Source organism: Calypte anna, chromosome Z, assembly GCF_003957555.1.
Source record: "Calypte anna isolate BGI_N300 chromosome Z, bCalAnn1_v1.p, whole genome shotgun sequence".
NCBI classification, from domain to species: domain Eukaryota; kingdom Metazoa; phylum Chordata; class Aves; order Apodiformes; family Trochilidae; genus Calypte; species Calypte anna.
In genome coordinates, this window is record NC_044274.1 from 26,083,950 (window position 1) to 26,099,083 (window position 15,134).

Genomic DNA, 15,134 nt, shown 5'->3' on the forward strand with positions numbered 1-15,134 from the left:
CAGGGCTGCTCTGCAGCCTCTTGTCTCCCAGTTTGTATGCATGAACAGAATTACCCCATCCCAGGTGGAGAATCCAGCATCTGGTTTTGTTAAATTACATTAGGTTGATGACTGCCCAGCTGTCCAGTCTACCCAGACCTTTCTGTGAGGATTCTCTGTGACTGAGTGTCCACAGCTCCCCCTAGTTTAGTATCATCAGCAAAATTACTTAATGTGCATTTCATTCCTGCACTTAGATCATTAGTAAAGAGCAGCTGCCTTAAAATTAAGCCCTGTGGAATCCCACTGGTGACTGGATGCCACCTCTTTCAGTACCCTGGAATCAATTCCAAGGGGGCCCATTGGGGTCTGGCCCACTTTGCCTATGTCCATATTTGTGGGCTGACCAACCTCATCAAACTAAGGACCACCGTTGTCTCTGCCCCTCCTTTTGCTGTTAACATATTTTTAAAAAGCCTTTTTTTTCCTTCATTTCCTTCATAGCACTGGCTGGCTTGAACACTTACCAAGCTTTGGCCACACAAGTTTTCTCCCTCCAGTGGCAAACGGCATTTCTGCAGCAATCCTACATTGCTTGTCCTTGCTTACAACATCCATACACTTCCATTTTCCACATAAATTCTAGAAGATCCCTGCTCACCCAGTTTTCTTCCCCACTTGCCTGCCTTCTGACACTTTGGAATTGACTCTTCCTGTGCTCTTAAGAGATAATTCTTACAGCTCAAGCAGAGTAAACCAAAATTACTCTAGAAAAAAATCTGTTGCTAGCAATCTACAGAAACAGCAAGAAAGCAGGTCTCAAAATGTTACAGGAAAGCCTACTGACGTCTGCAATTCAGCTGGGATAGGAGCTGCATTTTCCATGTTCTGAGGAACCAAGAGCTAATAAACAAACCTTTAACCATTTTTATACAAAAATTTCACTTTTCAGCAAAAGGCACAGCACAAACATTCTCTTGAAAGCTCTTGACAAGCAATGCAGATAAACACTATACTAAGAGGCTGGCAACTTATATGCAAGATACCAAGTTATACAAGGTCATGGAAAGAAGCCATACCAGGGATGGGAGTGGATTCTGAAATCTGACCTAAGCTGACCTTTATTACTTCAAAAAAACATCTTCATGCATCATTTCGTTCAGGTGAGTAGTTTTCTACACAAATAATGTTTGCAAAAGCATTATTTACAGCCTTAAAAAACTAGTATGTTCTTATTGCCTTGATCTCATACTGTCTGCTTGCCACAGGAGGAAAAAAAAAGTATTTAAAAAAAAACCTTTTTAAGACATACATATCTTTTACTATCTACCTGCAGCCTAGCACCTCTTATTCTCTTTATAGAAATGAAAACTTATGGACGAGTAAGTCAACTATAAAGCAACAAGCTACTATACAAATTCCTTACCATAATTCACTGCTTTTCTCGGGGAGAGACCATTTATTTGCACCTGCTAATATACGTTGAGATTTTGTTTCAAAACAGTTCCCACCAAACAGAAGCTCAAATCATAGTCAACTGCACCACCTAGCTTCGACCCGGGGGATCTTCAGTCTTACCATTCGTGACACCAGGTGAATGCTTCTTCCAGAATCACCTCTAAATGATTGGTATCTCACCACTGATATTACAAAAGACTCGACAGCTTTGACACAAGAAACCTCACACCTAAAAAATGTAGTCTTGGTGTTCATAGGAGAATACAGAGCTATTTTATTTACCCTCCCATTCTTCTACCTTATGCAGAGTGGTGTGGCCTTTCAGCCCACAGACACTTCCTGTAATTCATGTCCACATTTACCAAAGCCTGATGGCATTTTTTTTGCTTCATTACCAAGTGGAGGACCATCAGCTGGCACTTCAGTACATATGAGTTCTATCACATAGGGATTCTGTGCCTGAGAAGTTAAAGGCTCTCTTGGTCCCATTTCCAGCAATAATTCCTCTTCTAATCACTAAAAACAGGGTGCCTGTGATCTCTCATTCCAATGAAAATTGTCTTGGCTCTTAAAAAACTTGAATGCTCCCACTAAGTTTCAAATATGACAAGAACAAATTTTCTGCAGTTCATGAACTTGAGGAAGATAACTTTCAAATCTTTGGTATCTTCTCTGCAAGCCCTTAGCTCTGTTCCCTAGACACAATGCATCTCTGATACAGTCTCTCCTGAATGCTTATTCATGAAGTCGTGTGCAACATCACATTAAAAGAAGAGAAAGCAGTATTTACAAACAGGAACGGAATGAGTACAGTAGAAATTACCTTTTGTAAGAGCTGGGCCCATTGGGGTCTGGGTACTGTGCCTGGAAGGCCACTGCCTATATACTTGAAATTGTCTCTTGAAATGGTATACTTGAAATAGATCAGTACTCTTTAGTTGGCATGAATGGGCTACACAGAAAATGTCCACCTCAGTCTTCCTCCAACACAGGAGTTACTTCTGAAGACTGACTGATAACCACCTTAGCAATGCCCAATTCCAAATCTGTAGGATTGACCCTGGGTGTAGCCTGGGTCCATTGGTGAGCCTTGGGGCTTTCAGATGCTGCTCAGTATCTCTAAGGCAATGGGTTATGAGATTCAAGCAGGGTAACCCTCCCTCATGTACCTTTCCCATTCCCTAATCAAAGTAGCATGTGATGTCAGTGGCCAGGGCAAGGTTTTATCAACTAAGGCACTCACTACAGGGTTAGGGCTCAACATGATACAGTGTACCGTATCCCCCTTTGGATGTCAGAGCATCTGGTCTTAATGTAGTCCGAGGAAGTTATAGGTCCAGGACATTGTAAGAGACACCAGATGTTCAGCTTCAGGAGTGTTTATCTCTAGGCAGCAGTACAGGAAAATAATATGGATCAGTAATACAATTATCTGTGTGGTAACAACAGCATATCAAGTAATTTGTCAAAACTGAGTTAAACCTAACATCTGGGCATGAAAAGTCTGATGTGACCTGACATATTTGTCAAGCAGGCAGCAGGGCATGGCCTGTTCTCCTGGCAAGTGTTGTCCTGGATCAGTCAACAACCGTGAGAAATGCAAATGCCTCAGTTCAACTGCTCTTTTACCATCAAGTTTCAGAAGCACTACTGGGCTTGTTAACTAAATTATACCCCATCTCCGCTCCCTCTCTGTGCCAGCTCTGTCCTTGGTGTGCATGGGGCCTCAGAATCCTGTATAAAGCAGTACCACCCCACATTCCTTTGTAGCATGGATGTATGGTGTAAGGCAACATAAGCCTCAGAGCTGCCTTGAATGAAGTGTCCCCAGAAATACCGTATGAGGCAATAAAAGTCTTTGAAGTACCCAGTTAGTCTTGCAAAGGCAAAACTGTGTATAGATGGAAGTCAATACACAGGACACAAAAATTAACACACAGGGTATTATAAGCTGTGTAAATATTCTTGGCAGACATGAAAATCATTAAGTACACACTCAGAAGCAGAAAAAGCTCTTGGTTTAATCTAATAATGACTACAAACATGGTGCTGACAGTAAGCAGACTGTATTTATACCAGCCTCATAGTATGCAACAACTAAGAAGAAGCACAATAAAACAGCAACAGTAGAAAAAAAGAAAGGAAGCGGTATAGAAAGAAAGTACGAAGACTATACTGAAAGAGGTACAGCAAGTATGAAGACTACACTGAAAGATGAAGAAAGCTGTACTGGTAATTATTTTTTTGTTAAAGAAATAGAATTTTCCTAGTAATGTCCAAGTTAGGAGTACCATTGGCATGCCTCAAAGACTGTTTCAGCTTGCCAAAGCCTGAGTACATTTTACAGGTGAAAAATAAACTGGAAACATCACTGGACCAACCCACTCTCAAAAGTCTACATTCTCCAGCTGCCCAGTTGTTTGCATGAATATTCTGCTTTCTCACACCATGCATAAAAGTTCAACAAATACATACATAATCTTCCAATATATTTGGAGACACCTATCCTCTACTTCACACAAACTGCAAAATTTATTAGTTAGCATAATACTGGCTTGTCTCATAGATTTTACTGTGTTAAAAAAGCTTTAAGTGTAAACTGTGTATTTAAACTGTCTCTTCTGCTATTTTAAACCCACAAACAACTTACACGTTGTCCATTGTTTCAAAGCTAGCCTTGAATTTAACAATGGTTTTAGTTATTAACCACACACCACTGCAGAAACATAATTCAGTCAAAAACAGGCTGGTGAATAATGTTATGGCATTTGTTAAGACAAGGAAGCACTGAAATTAACATAATTCCCTCTTATTTTTCCACTGCTAGCTGCACAGCATGACTGACAGCTTCAGCAGCTTGTTGCGTTGTCTTCTTTCTCATCTTTAATCGTAGGCACGCTGCTGGTTCTAGTGGTTAAAGCTGACATTTCAACAAACACAGCTAAAAAACAAAAAACAACCAAAAGGAAGAGAATACTTAGTATTAAGTGTACACATTTTTTCACAAACTACAGTGAAAAGACTGTAGTGTAACAATACATTATATATAGATAGCTTTTAATTTATTATAAAAATAGCAAGTGATACATGAAATAACTACCTCTGATACATTACTTGACATGCTCAGTTGAGTTTTTTCCTGCCAAAGATACACGGTCCCAAAGCTGTAGCAATTGCTCTCCAACTTGTGGTTCCAGCTCCTAGAGATCAGCAAGATATTAGAGAAATTATTTGCATTGCTACTACTGAACATACAGAAACCACAAAAATATAAATAATAAATGTATATATGAAAGAGATACAAAATTATAAGATTATTAGATTAAGTTACTTCTGATTGCTTTCAGTCTTTCTGAAAGAGCTTGCTCCTTTTGATATTGAGACATGCATTGGAAATCTATGCACAGGAAGGTTTTTTTCATTAGGGCTGAAGAGGAGAAAAAATCTTTCATAAGAAACCCTGCCTTACATGTTTGGAGGTCTTTTCATTCATAGTAAGATGTCAAGAATTCTGAAGAATTTTGAATGAGCACACCACAACCATAAACAAGAACATACACACCATATATTTTGTATCTTCCACAGACCACTTATTAACTAAGATTATGATTCTACAAATCTTTTAATCTGAATTCATTCAGGTGTGGTGGAGGATGCAGAAAGGCAGGTCACAGGTAACACAGTGGCCATTGGTCGAATTACAGACATCAACATAAAGCAAGGTTTTTTAAGATTGTCAAGACTCTCTAGGTCTGAAAACCCACTTCCATCAGAAGCACTGTTAACCCCAACACATGCTGCCTTTCTTTCCTCGTTTTTACAGAATGCTCCATTTTTCATTCTAACATCTGCAGAGTTTTCTGCCACACAGAACTTTTGTGCCAATACTCTTTCAGATTTTTGTAGTTTTATTTCGCTTTAACAGACTGGAGAACTGTTCTAACCTTTATTCTACCTGAAATATGAAGACTGTCTTCAGTCTTTACAGCAAAGTTATTTGGGTAGGACAGGCTATGTCAGAGAGCAAATCTGAACCAAAAGAAAAAGAATCTCCAGAATCAAAATGACAAATTCCAAAAAGCTTCAATTTTTTGAAGGACTCACCTACAGATCTCTTCTTAAATCCCTATTAAACAAGAAACTGCTTTGATTTATCAAAAAGCCTGCATTACTTCAACAGCAGTTTATTAGCAGAATGTACAAAGTCCATCAATGAACTATTATTCAGATTAGTAGAGATATTAAAATTGCTCAGATAAATATCAAGGCTAAACCAGCTAATAAACAATACACAACTATAAGGAGTAAAGATTACTTTAGAAGTGAACATTACCTGGCCATCTCTGCTTATTTGTACTTTCTTATTGTCATTCCAAGGATTTAGCAAATGGTGTGCAAACTGAAACGGGATGCTTTCTTTTTGGATCCACTCCACCTTAAATACACCTCCAAAACCAGCAGAACCCCAGTCTTGACTTTTTTCACACCCTATCTCTGAAGCCATCCTAGCAAAACCCTGGAGCAAAAATTGAAATATGAAATATTATCTGCTTACATTGGAATCAAATGAGCGTACTTCATCGGAAACTTTGAAATTAGTTTCAAAGTCATTCACACACTCTGCCTCATGATGCTGAATCTTCTAAAATGTCCACACCTATAAAGTACCTGTTATTTTTCCATTTCAAATGTCTCTCAATCTGTCACAACTGCCACTGTATTGCAACAGAGGTTGGAAAAGATGTTGTAAACACATTTGAAGAATAAGTAATCAAGATGAATGTCCTAGTCCACAGAATTTAAAGATTCTAGATGTTCTTCAAATAAAGTCATCAAAATTCTTTTTACTTCCTTCTACAACTAAGCAGGAAGAAATTCCAAGTATTCAAAGATAATATTAAAAAACCCCAAATGCAAGATTACTTCTGACTTTAAGGACAGCCCTATGCACCCACACACCAAAGAAAGAAAATATAAAAAAAAAAACACACACACACACAGCTTACTAACTATTCAGAAAAATTTATTCCAGTCACAACTCAGGAGTCCAAGTGATACAGTACACTACCTAAGTTACCAACACACACTCTCTTGGTTATACATTCAGTCCCAGATACCTCAAGTTAAACTTTATTAAGTTTAACAACAAATAACAAAAAGAACACATGAAAAATAAGAGATATACTTGATACAACAGAATAGTAACAGGAATGTCCATCTCACGCTACCATGAACATCCAGTGCATTGTCAAAACTGAAAGGGCAAAGCAATCACCTACACTCCTGACTTCAGCACATCTTCCCCTCCCAGCTCCCTTGTCTAAGAGCACCAACACAACACCACGTTTTTAGTATCAACTGGCACATCGAAAATTGCTTTTGAATACTACACCTGCATTTGCCAAATCATATGTACATCTCACAGTAATCCTGCAGAGGTACCACCAAGACTGCTGTATTTGGCCTGGTTCATTAGATTTTTAGCTGACTTTCATGAATAATTTACATATAAAAAAGTAAGTTGGACTTTGTTTACCTGGAACAACTGAGTTCAGCCCACTCTACAAAAAAACAGCTAACTGCAATTCTCTTGACTTAAAATTGGCTACAAATTTGTCAACAGACGGTTGGCAAATACTTTGCTAGACCTCAATCCAAGACACAGCTCTGGAAGAATCATCACCATGACTTTCTGTCTCCCTAACTTTCAGAAACTGTAATTCAGGCAAAACAGATTTTAACCAAAAAATTTGTAAAGATGACATCTCCTGAGTTTAGAAAGCTGTGACTGTATTTCTTATGCAGAGAAAAATATAGTAATCCCCTGCTTTGTTTAGATTTTTCTTTTCATTGCTTTAAAAGGTTTATATTGGGTATAAACTTTATACTGACTAAACTTTTTGAAGGCAATTCAGTCTTACCATTTAAGATACAAACTAAGTTAGCTAAGAGAGGATAATTCAGAGGGGAGTGAAGTACTCTTTCCTCAGCAACCCAATACATTTACTCACTACTCTATTTATTAGAAGGTCAGAAGTAATAAGCAAAAAACCCACATATTACAGTCATTTGCTCTGGACTCCTAAATCAACCATAGCCAATATTTAGTATTAACTAAAGGCTCACCTGGAAGTGTCCAGACCCTTGAACAGAAAATATTAAGTAAACCATGCTGCTCTCCCAAAAGGCTCTATTTAATTTTCGTTCATTACTTGGTGTAGTAGACCATATACCCTTCTGCTGGGAAATATCTATGTTTTGCAAGTTGCAACTTTTCATTATAAAGTATCGAACTGGCATATTCGGTCTTGGTGAAGGAGATTTAGAACCCTGGAAAAAATAGAGTTACAATAAAATGAACTGGGCTTCAGTTCTGAAGCTCTAACATACATGAAAGTCAGAAATCCCTTGACTATACTCCACTTTTCCTCCCTCCCCAGATTTTACAAGAATCATACAATCTACCAGCTAGCATTGTCTGAACTGTTTTTAAAATGTATTTCACATCTACTTTACATTTTTTAAGCACTTTCCAAAATAATAATTGATGAGAGGCGGCAAACAAGTACTGCAGAACAGGTCTAGTGATTAATTACAATTCTTTGAAGCCTGACACACCTTCAGATGACAAAAAAAATTATCATTCTAGACTGCAGCCTAAAGCACGGTGCTCACATTTTCAACTACAAGAAATGTGTTTTCTCCCTTTTACACTAGCTGAATCTTAAAGTGAAATACTTTTGAGAAATTGTTCATTTCTCCAGTGAGTTTGTGCCTAGAGAACAATGGGTTTTCTTCTCAGTGATCTGTTCAGTGTTACTGCAGTTTACCACTCAAGTACATAGGGAGAATTATGCCAATAACCTGATTTACCATGTGTGCTTTGTTGAAACAACCAGCATAAAAAAGCAAGCAGTCATAATAAGACAAATAAAACAAAACTTAGAGAACCAGTGTCAATGTATGCTATTACAAAAACAGAGGCAGGCAGAATCCAATGAATTCAGAAATGCATGTACTGTATACAGGAATTTAGGAAAAAAGAAACAGGCTGCAACTTCACTGTTATTAATATGAAACAAAAAAATATTTCTCTGTTTTCTACTTTAGGTAGCTTTACCTTAGCAGTCTGCAAAAAGTAGTATTTTTACTGTACTAAATTAGTGTAGCAAGGAAGTTTAGTCTAGATTTTAAGTTCCAGAAAGAAGTAAGTACCATGTAGCTGTTAAAAACAAAAATCCACATTAGGTTCCTAATTTATCAATCTAATACCTGACAGCTGCTGAAAGGTATTAGCAAATTTATTTCTGAAATTCTATTGGTTTTGAAGAGTGGGATAATTTGTTTGTGAGAGCTCTACCTTTCCAGATACTGGAGAAGTTGGACTAGCACAGGGGCTAGGATAGCTACTGCTGTCTGTAGACTTCACTGATGACTGATCTGACCTGTCATCTGAACTTCGTTTGGAACGCAAAATGTTTTTATCTTTGTACTTCTTTGGCTGGCGAAATGCAGGAGGTGTAGATTTCAATAAAACCCTAAAATTAAAGGTAGATAAAGAGGTCACACAAAAATTTACATCTGCGTATCAGCCTACTGAATGACTATAAACATTACGGTAATTTCAAAACATACGAAACGTTAAGAAATGTTAATTAAAAAAATACTGATCACGCATTGTATTTGAATGCTACGGCTAAAGCTCTTTTGCTTCTTCTTCCTCTAGGTCACAATTAATGGACAGTATTCCTGACTGCTCTCTCAAACAGCAGGCACATATAAGAGCTGGTGTGGAGGAAGACCACGAAGATGATCAGAGTGCTGGAGCATTTCTGCTGTGAAGAAAGGCAGAGAGAGTTGGAGTTGCTCAGCCTAGAGACCTCAGAGTGGCCTTCTAGTGCCTGAAGGGGAGGCTGCAGAAAAGCTGTGACTTTTTATTGCCAACAGAAACTCATGTGATGCTCTTATAGCTAAATAAACTACAGCCTACAGTCTCTAGATAAAAAAGAAACACCTTACTTTTCAGTGTTAGAGGAGTCATCAGAGAATTCTGTTTCTGCTGCTGTTTTTCTATTGTTAGTTGACCTCCACGTAGATACTAAAGGAAGTTCTTCAGAAGTCATAGGTCTTGGCCTCTGACCAATTCCTGAAGGCTGCTGCAAACCTGCAGACTGTTCCTCAGTAGTTAGAACAGCAACAATTGCTCTTACAGTTGCTTCATCAACTTGAGACCACGGTTTAGAAGGAGCTCGCATACGACGCAGAAATAAGCTATGCCACTTCTGTCTGAGTTGTAACAGCAAGCCAGCAGCCTGTATGGGATTTCAATTCTGTTAAATACTAATAAAAAATAGAGCTGACAGGCAAGGGTAGCTTCATTCTTTCCCGACATGCAGGATCTGGCATTCTGAAATCAATAGGGTACCAAACTGAAAGACAAAACTACAGTGCTGGGGAGAGAAAAAACCTCATACTTAAACTTACCTTTTCTTTCCTCAGATGCAAGATCATTTTTAATGCATTTATTTTGTTTGGTTCTGCACAAAACTAATACTGTACACCCACAGGTTATTTTTTTTGTTTTTTAAAAAATACTGCGTATTTTCATGCTTTCATACCCCACCTCTCAATTCAGTATATATTCACGGACTTTTCATTTGCACTTGAGAGAAAAAGAGCTCTAAGTGATATACTTCTCTCACAGACTGCTGTTTAAATCAGATGACTGAATTCAGAATACTATAGTTAAATTACCACTTCATCAGAAATCCTTCCAGGTTTTCAAAAATTACGCTTTTGAAAATCCTTACAAGAGACAGTATTATCAGATCTGGTAAGTCCAATTTCATAACCCATAAGCTACTCCACAGTCAGAAGTCCTCAATGACCTAAAGACTTCCATCTTCAAGAAAATTGTGGTTTTTTCTCCTTTTTCTAAAATCTGACAGCAACTTTCTTTCAGCAACTCCAACTTCAAGTGCTCCAATTTGGTCCCACTTTGATCCTCTCAGAGAAGGAAATACACAATATGCCATTATGACTCTTCACTCAACTGCTGCCCAGATTTTGGATAAATGCAGTTAATGCTAAAACTTGATGTGTCCTGGGAGCAGTGCCATTAGGGTAGAGAGCACCAGATAGGCAGGACAGGTGGCCAGAACTGAGCTGAAGGGCCACTATGCAGCCACTGCCATCTGCAGCTTGCCATCCTCTGCAGCAATTGCTTCAATTCCAGCGGTTTCAACAGAATCTGCTACCTTAATGGCAATGCAGAAAAAGCTCCAAGGTGGAGGGTACAAAACATCAGCTTACTCAAAAAAAGTTTGAAGCAAATCCAAGAGGAGCTGTACTGCTGAAGGTTTCCTGCTTCCTGGTGTGACACTGAGGATACCCACACCACAACACAGAATGGAGGATGAGAACTCTCACTGTGGGTTACGGAGCTACTTGGTTTTTTATTTTTGCTTATAGGTATGGAAGCTAAGAGTAATGGACTGTATGTTATGAAACCTTCTGAACTGAATGTGAGGAAGTGAATTCAGGTGACAAGCTAGTCTGGGCAAAAGGGGATTTAGTCTCCTTGTTCGATGTATTGAAATAAAATGTGAAATAAAGTTTAAATCACAGAGCATGTTGTCCGGTAGACTTCAGAGATCCAAACAGACCATGACAGCAATTGTTACAGAATATTCTTGGTTACCCAAGTGACTCAGAACACTTTTAAGAGGATATGACATAAATAGCCTTATATAAGAAATAAGTTTTGAAGAGATACATTACTTCAGGGTCCAGTTTGAGATGAAGCCATTCATCCAGCTTTAGTAGTGCCAACTTAGGAGTTGTTTTCTCTTCCATCTCACTATCACTATCATCATTAGATACCCCGTCTCCTGAATTAAATATAAAAGGTGGATTAGCATTTCTGTATTCCTTCCACTTACACACAGAAAAAGTGAAAACTACCGCATTACCTTTTAAATTTTATTTTTAAATTTAAACATTTGTAAAACTACTTTTTATTCTCTGCAAACACACCTCTATGAAAAGTCTTTGCTTCGTTTAGCAAAACTAAAGTATCCAAACCTGCTAAAAGCTCTGCTTTCCAAGTACCTGAAATGAAGTGCTCTGGCTCACACATGTACCTTCATCAATATCAGTAATCCATTATTAAAACTTTGCCTGATGCTTTTTTACAAAAATACATATTGATCTGTGCATTATTTTCTAGTAAAGTAGTAATTTTAAAAACTCATTAAAACCTATATATACATAGGGCTGTTAAGTAGGATTTTAATTTTTTTTTCTTACTGCAATTCAATCAGCATAAGCATTATATTAAGGGTAATAGTTTAAGAGCAAGACAAGAGAGCTTCAAAAGTAACATGACAAAACAATCAGTTTGATACAAACTGATTTCTAGGTAACTATCAGAACAATTTTTTTTGCTTCTATTGCTACAGCATCCCATTTACATTTTAAAAAACTCTGATATTTCAATATATTCTGCTACATCTAGTATATAGTATAGTTAATTGTCAACCACACTTATCAGTACAAAATAATCTTTACAATGCATTTTTCATCTGGAAGCAACATGAGTATCTGCCATATTGATAGATTCTAAACTATTATTCAGTTTGAATAACCTGGTTCAAAGTATCACATAAACTAGTCTGTAGAAAAAAATACACATATCACACTTTTCAGCATTAGTACTGTCATTAGGGATTTTCTATAACTATTTTATTTCATTAACTATGTTGTAAGTTCTGAGACTTCCATGTAAGTGCCATTTATGAATACAAATCTATAATGATTCAGCTAATTGAGACATTTATTATAGAATCCATAAACTATTCTATGAGAGCTACAGGAATTATAGCTCTGTTATTTTAAGAATTAGCCAATACACATTCAAATTTTTGAAAAATATGCCTTCTGTATCACACACTAGAATGTACCAATGGAAAGATTCCAAATACAAAACTCCACTATACCTCCAAAGTATGAAGGTTCTTGCAAAGCATTACTTGGTAATCTTGCAGGTCCACAAAAGAGTGACACAGTGACAGGTGTTACAACAGAACAGCATCTGATATTTGCTATCCTGTGAGCTCTCATCATTTCATCATATATAAGCCAGTCTGTAGGAAGTGCCTGAACGGCTGCAGCTTGCCCATTTGCTGGAGGAATCTGTGCAAAAGCAAGGAAACCAGGTTATTTTACCATCATTTGCAATTAAAATAAAATGTTGACATATTTCTTACCTGATAGATATAATATATTCGTAAATATTTGTATACACATAAACTATGCACACAAATAGAAAAGCAAGAGAGAATTAAACCAGGTTTGCATATTATCCTACCACATTCAAAATATTTTGCTTTAAAAAAAGGATCTAAAAAAAATAATAATCTGTTTCAGAGCAGAAGTGCTTCCTGCATAATCCCCACTATGAACAGGGATTGTTGCATGTTTAAAACAGTTTCATAACTAAGTTTTCTTTATTCACAATTCTGTTTTGTTTCATTTAGAAGGACTAATTAAAATAAGTGTTGATGACTAGTGCTAGAAAAATAAACTAATTCCATTTTTTTAATTCTATCAGCTACCTGGAAAAAATATTTCCTAACTATTTCTAAAATGCTTCACAGAATATAGGACAGTAATATTTTAGGTCACACAGTATTTTGTGTGACCTATAAATTCAAAGTGGTTTTACCTTTTTACACTGAGGCTGACTAAGAACAGAGGTGGGATGAAATCGTACTTTCTTCTCCTTTGGTCCAGTCAAAAACAGGTTTTCTCTGTCCACATGCACTAGATTGGGATACATCCCAGCCACTAAAGCAGCTTTAACTACAGCCCAGTTTTCAGAGTTAGTATTAACATCTCTAATATCAGCTCCTCCCCTGGCTCTAACAAAACCTGAATAAAGAAAACGACAAATATGTGTTACATTTGCTTGTATTTATTATCTACTTTTTGCTTCTCAAAAGGAATTTAAAAAAACAACTAAATAAACTACACATTTGTCACATTTTTTTACCAATGCTAACCTTAAGCAAGGAGAAACAATTATACTGAAATCATCCCTGGTAAGTGGCTTTATATTGGTATAGAATATAAGTACTTGTTACAACACGGACACTTCCTATGGAAATAAGTTTGTTAGAATGTGAAACTACAAGGAAACATCTCGTGGTGAAAGCCAATTGCATGTGGAAAAATCAGGGCACTTTCAGTTATATTTTCTGTTACCCAGTCAAACTTATTCACTCTAGCAGCTACAATGTGACCAGAATGCATGTGTACCTGTTTCAAATTAAAGAAGGAAAATTACACAAGAGAACACTATTCTTGCAATAATCTCTATACACTTGCATTACGCATACACTTGACTCCAAAACTATTTTATAATTTTTTCCAAGCTACTTACCTGAGGCTCTAAGCTGACCAAGCAACTGTGTTCTCATTCCTACAATAATTTCCATCGTGGCTTGAGACAGGAAGTTCTTCTCACAGAAGACCCTCTCCCAGCCTTCACTGCGTGCCTTCTGCCACGCCTGTAAAAAATATTTGTTTATATTTGTCTATCAATTTAAAATTTTTAAATGTACATTTTTTTAAAAATTACATTTATGTCAACAAAACCAAGGCAAAAAACATTCTGAAAGAAATGAAACATATCAAACCATATTAATTTTTTTCTGGTTAAATACTAGATTCTCTTTAAACATATCCTGGATTAATATGATGATCATTATGTTAAATTATTATGAGATATTTATATTAAGTTATTATGAAGGTCCTTATGCTAAGAATATTATTTTAAATTATCAGTGTAGCAGTATATGAAGTAGCACCTTGTTACACCATTCAGAATTTAACCAAGTTTGAAAATACAAACAAAAATATGAAAGTATTCCATCACAGTAGTCCAATTTACAGCAAAGCCACTAGGCAATAAAAAGTTTCTCCTTGAAGGACCTAATCATCGTCTATTATTCTACATCCAACTTGATCAGTACATCATCTGTTTTGATACGTGATCTACTGTGATTAATACTCCCTCTGAAGACAAAAGAGTACCTGGAAAGCCCTGAGAAGTGCCATGTGGTCACTAGATGCTCCTGCAGTAAAACGCTTTCTACACAGCATGGCTGCACGCTTTTGAGATGCAAGTGTAGGTAGGACAAAAGGGTCTCTATATGCAAGAGTGCAAGCAATAGTAAGAATAGGATCCAGACACTTCAAAACAACAGCACACAACACCATTTTACCAAGGTGTGGCTCAACTGGCAATTCAGTGAGATGATAACCAAGTTCAGTGAGATCCTCCCAAGGGTCCATTGCATCTATTGTCTGTATAAAACAAAACAAACAAAAAAAAAGAGGTGGAGCAGGAAGTGGATAAATTTATGTACAAAATTTACATTAAAACCAGAAAGGATGTGAATACAGGAGATTAAGTAGACTTGCTCCCAAACTCTCAGAAAGTAAGACCAACTCTTAACAGTCTGAGACAAGATTTTTAAGCACTCTATTCCCTTTACATGGTTAAAATACATAAATGCACACAAAATAAAAATAGGCAACATGCAAACACTCAAAACATCTTTAAGTTCCCAAACAATAGTCTCAATACAAACACAAGTCAGCCGGGTATGTTGCCACACCACAAACACAGAACC

At 37.0% G+C, this 15,134-nt stretch overlaps 1 protein-coding gene across 2 annotated transcripts in view; it reads right to left on the bottom strand.

Annotated features, from left to right (window-relative positions):
* Nucleotides 1–3,417: 3,417 nt before the first annotated feature.
* YTHDC2 (YTH domain containing 2) overlaps nt 3,418–15,134 on the bottom strand; it is a 30,395-nt gene continuing 18,678 nt past the window's right edge. The window contains exons 20-30 of one of the 2 annotated variants that reach the window (XM_030467517.1): nt 14,533–14,805; nt 13,880–14,006; nt 13,163–13,368; nt 12,435–12,630; nt 11,218–11,327; nt 9,457–9,749; nt 8,798–8,975; nt 7,564–7,767; nt 5,771–5,953; nt 4,552–4,637; nt 3,418–4,378 (exon numbers count right to left, since the gene is read on the bottom strand). In XM_030467517.1, coding sequence (XP_030323377.1) covers nt 4,366–4,378; nt 4,552–4,637; nt 5,771–5,953; nt 7,564–7,767; nt 8,798–8,975; nt 9,457–9,749; nt 11,218–11,327; nt 12,435–12,630; nt 13,163–13,368; nt 13,880–14,006; nt 14,533–14,805 — 1,869 coding nt within the window. In that variant the 3' untranslated portion in view covers nt 3,418–4,365. Of the gene's footprint in view, nt 4,379–4,537; nt 4,638–5,770; nt 5,954–7,563; nt 7,768–8,797; nt 8,976–9,456; nt 9,750–11,217; nt 11,328–12,434; nt 12,631–13,162; nt 13,369–13,879; nt 14,007–14,532; nt 14,806–15,134 lie in introns of both variants that reach the window. The other variant, XM_030467518.1, reaches the window with a different exon arrangement.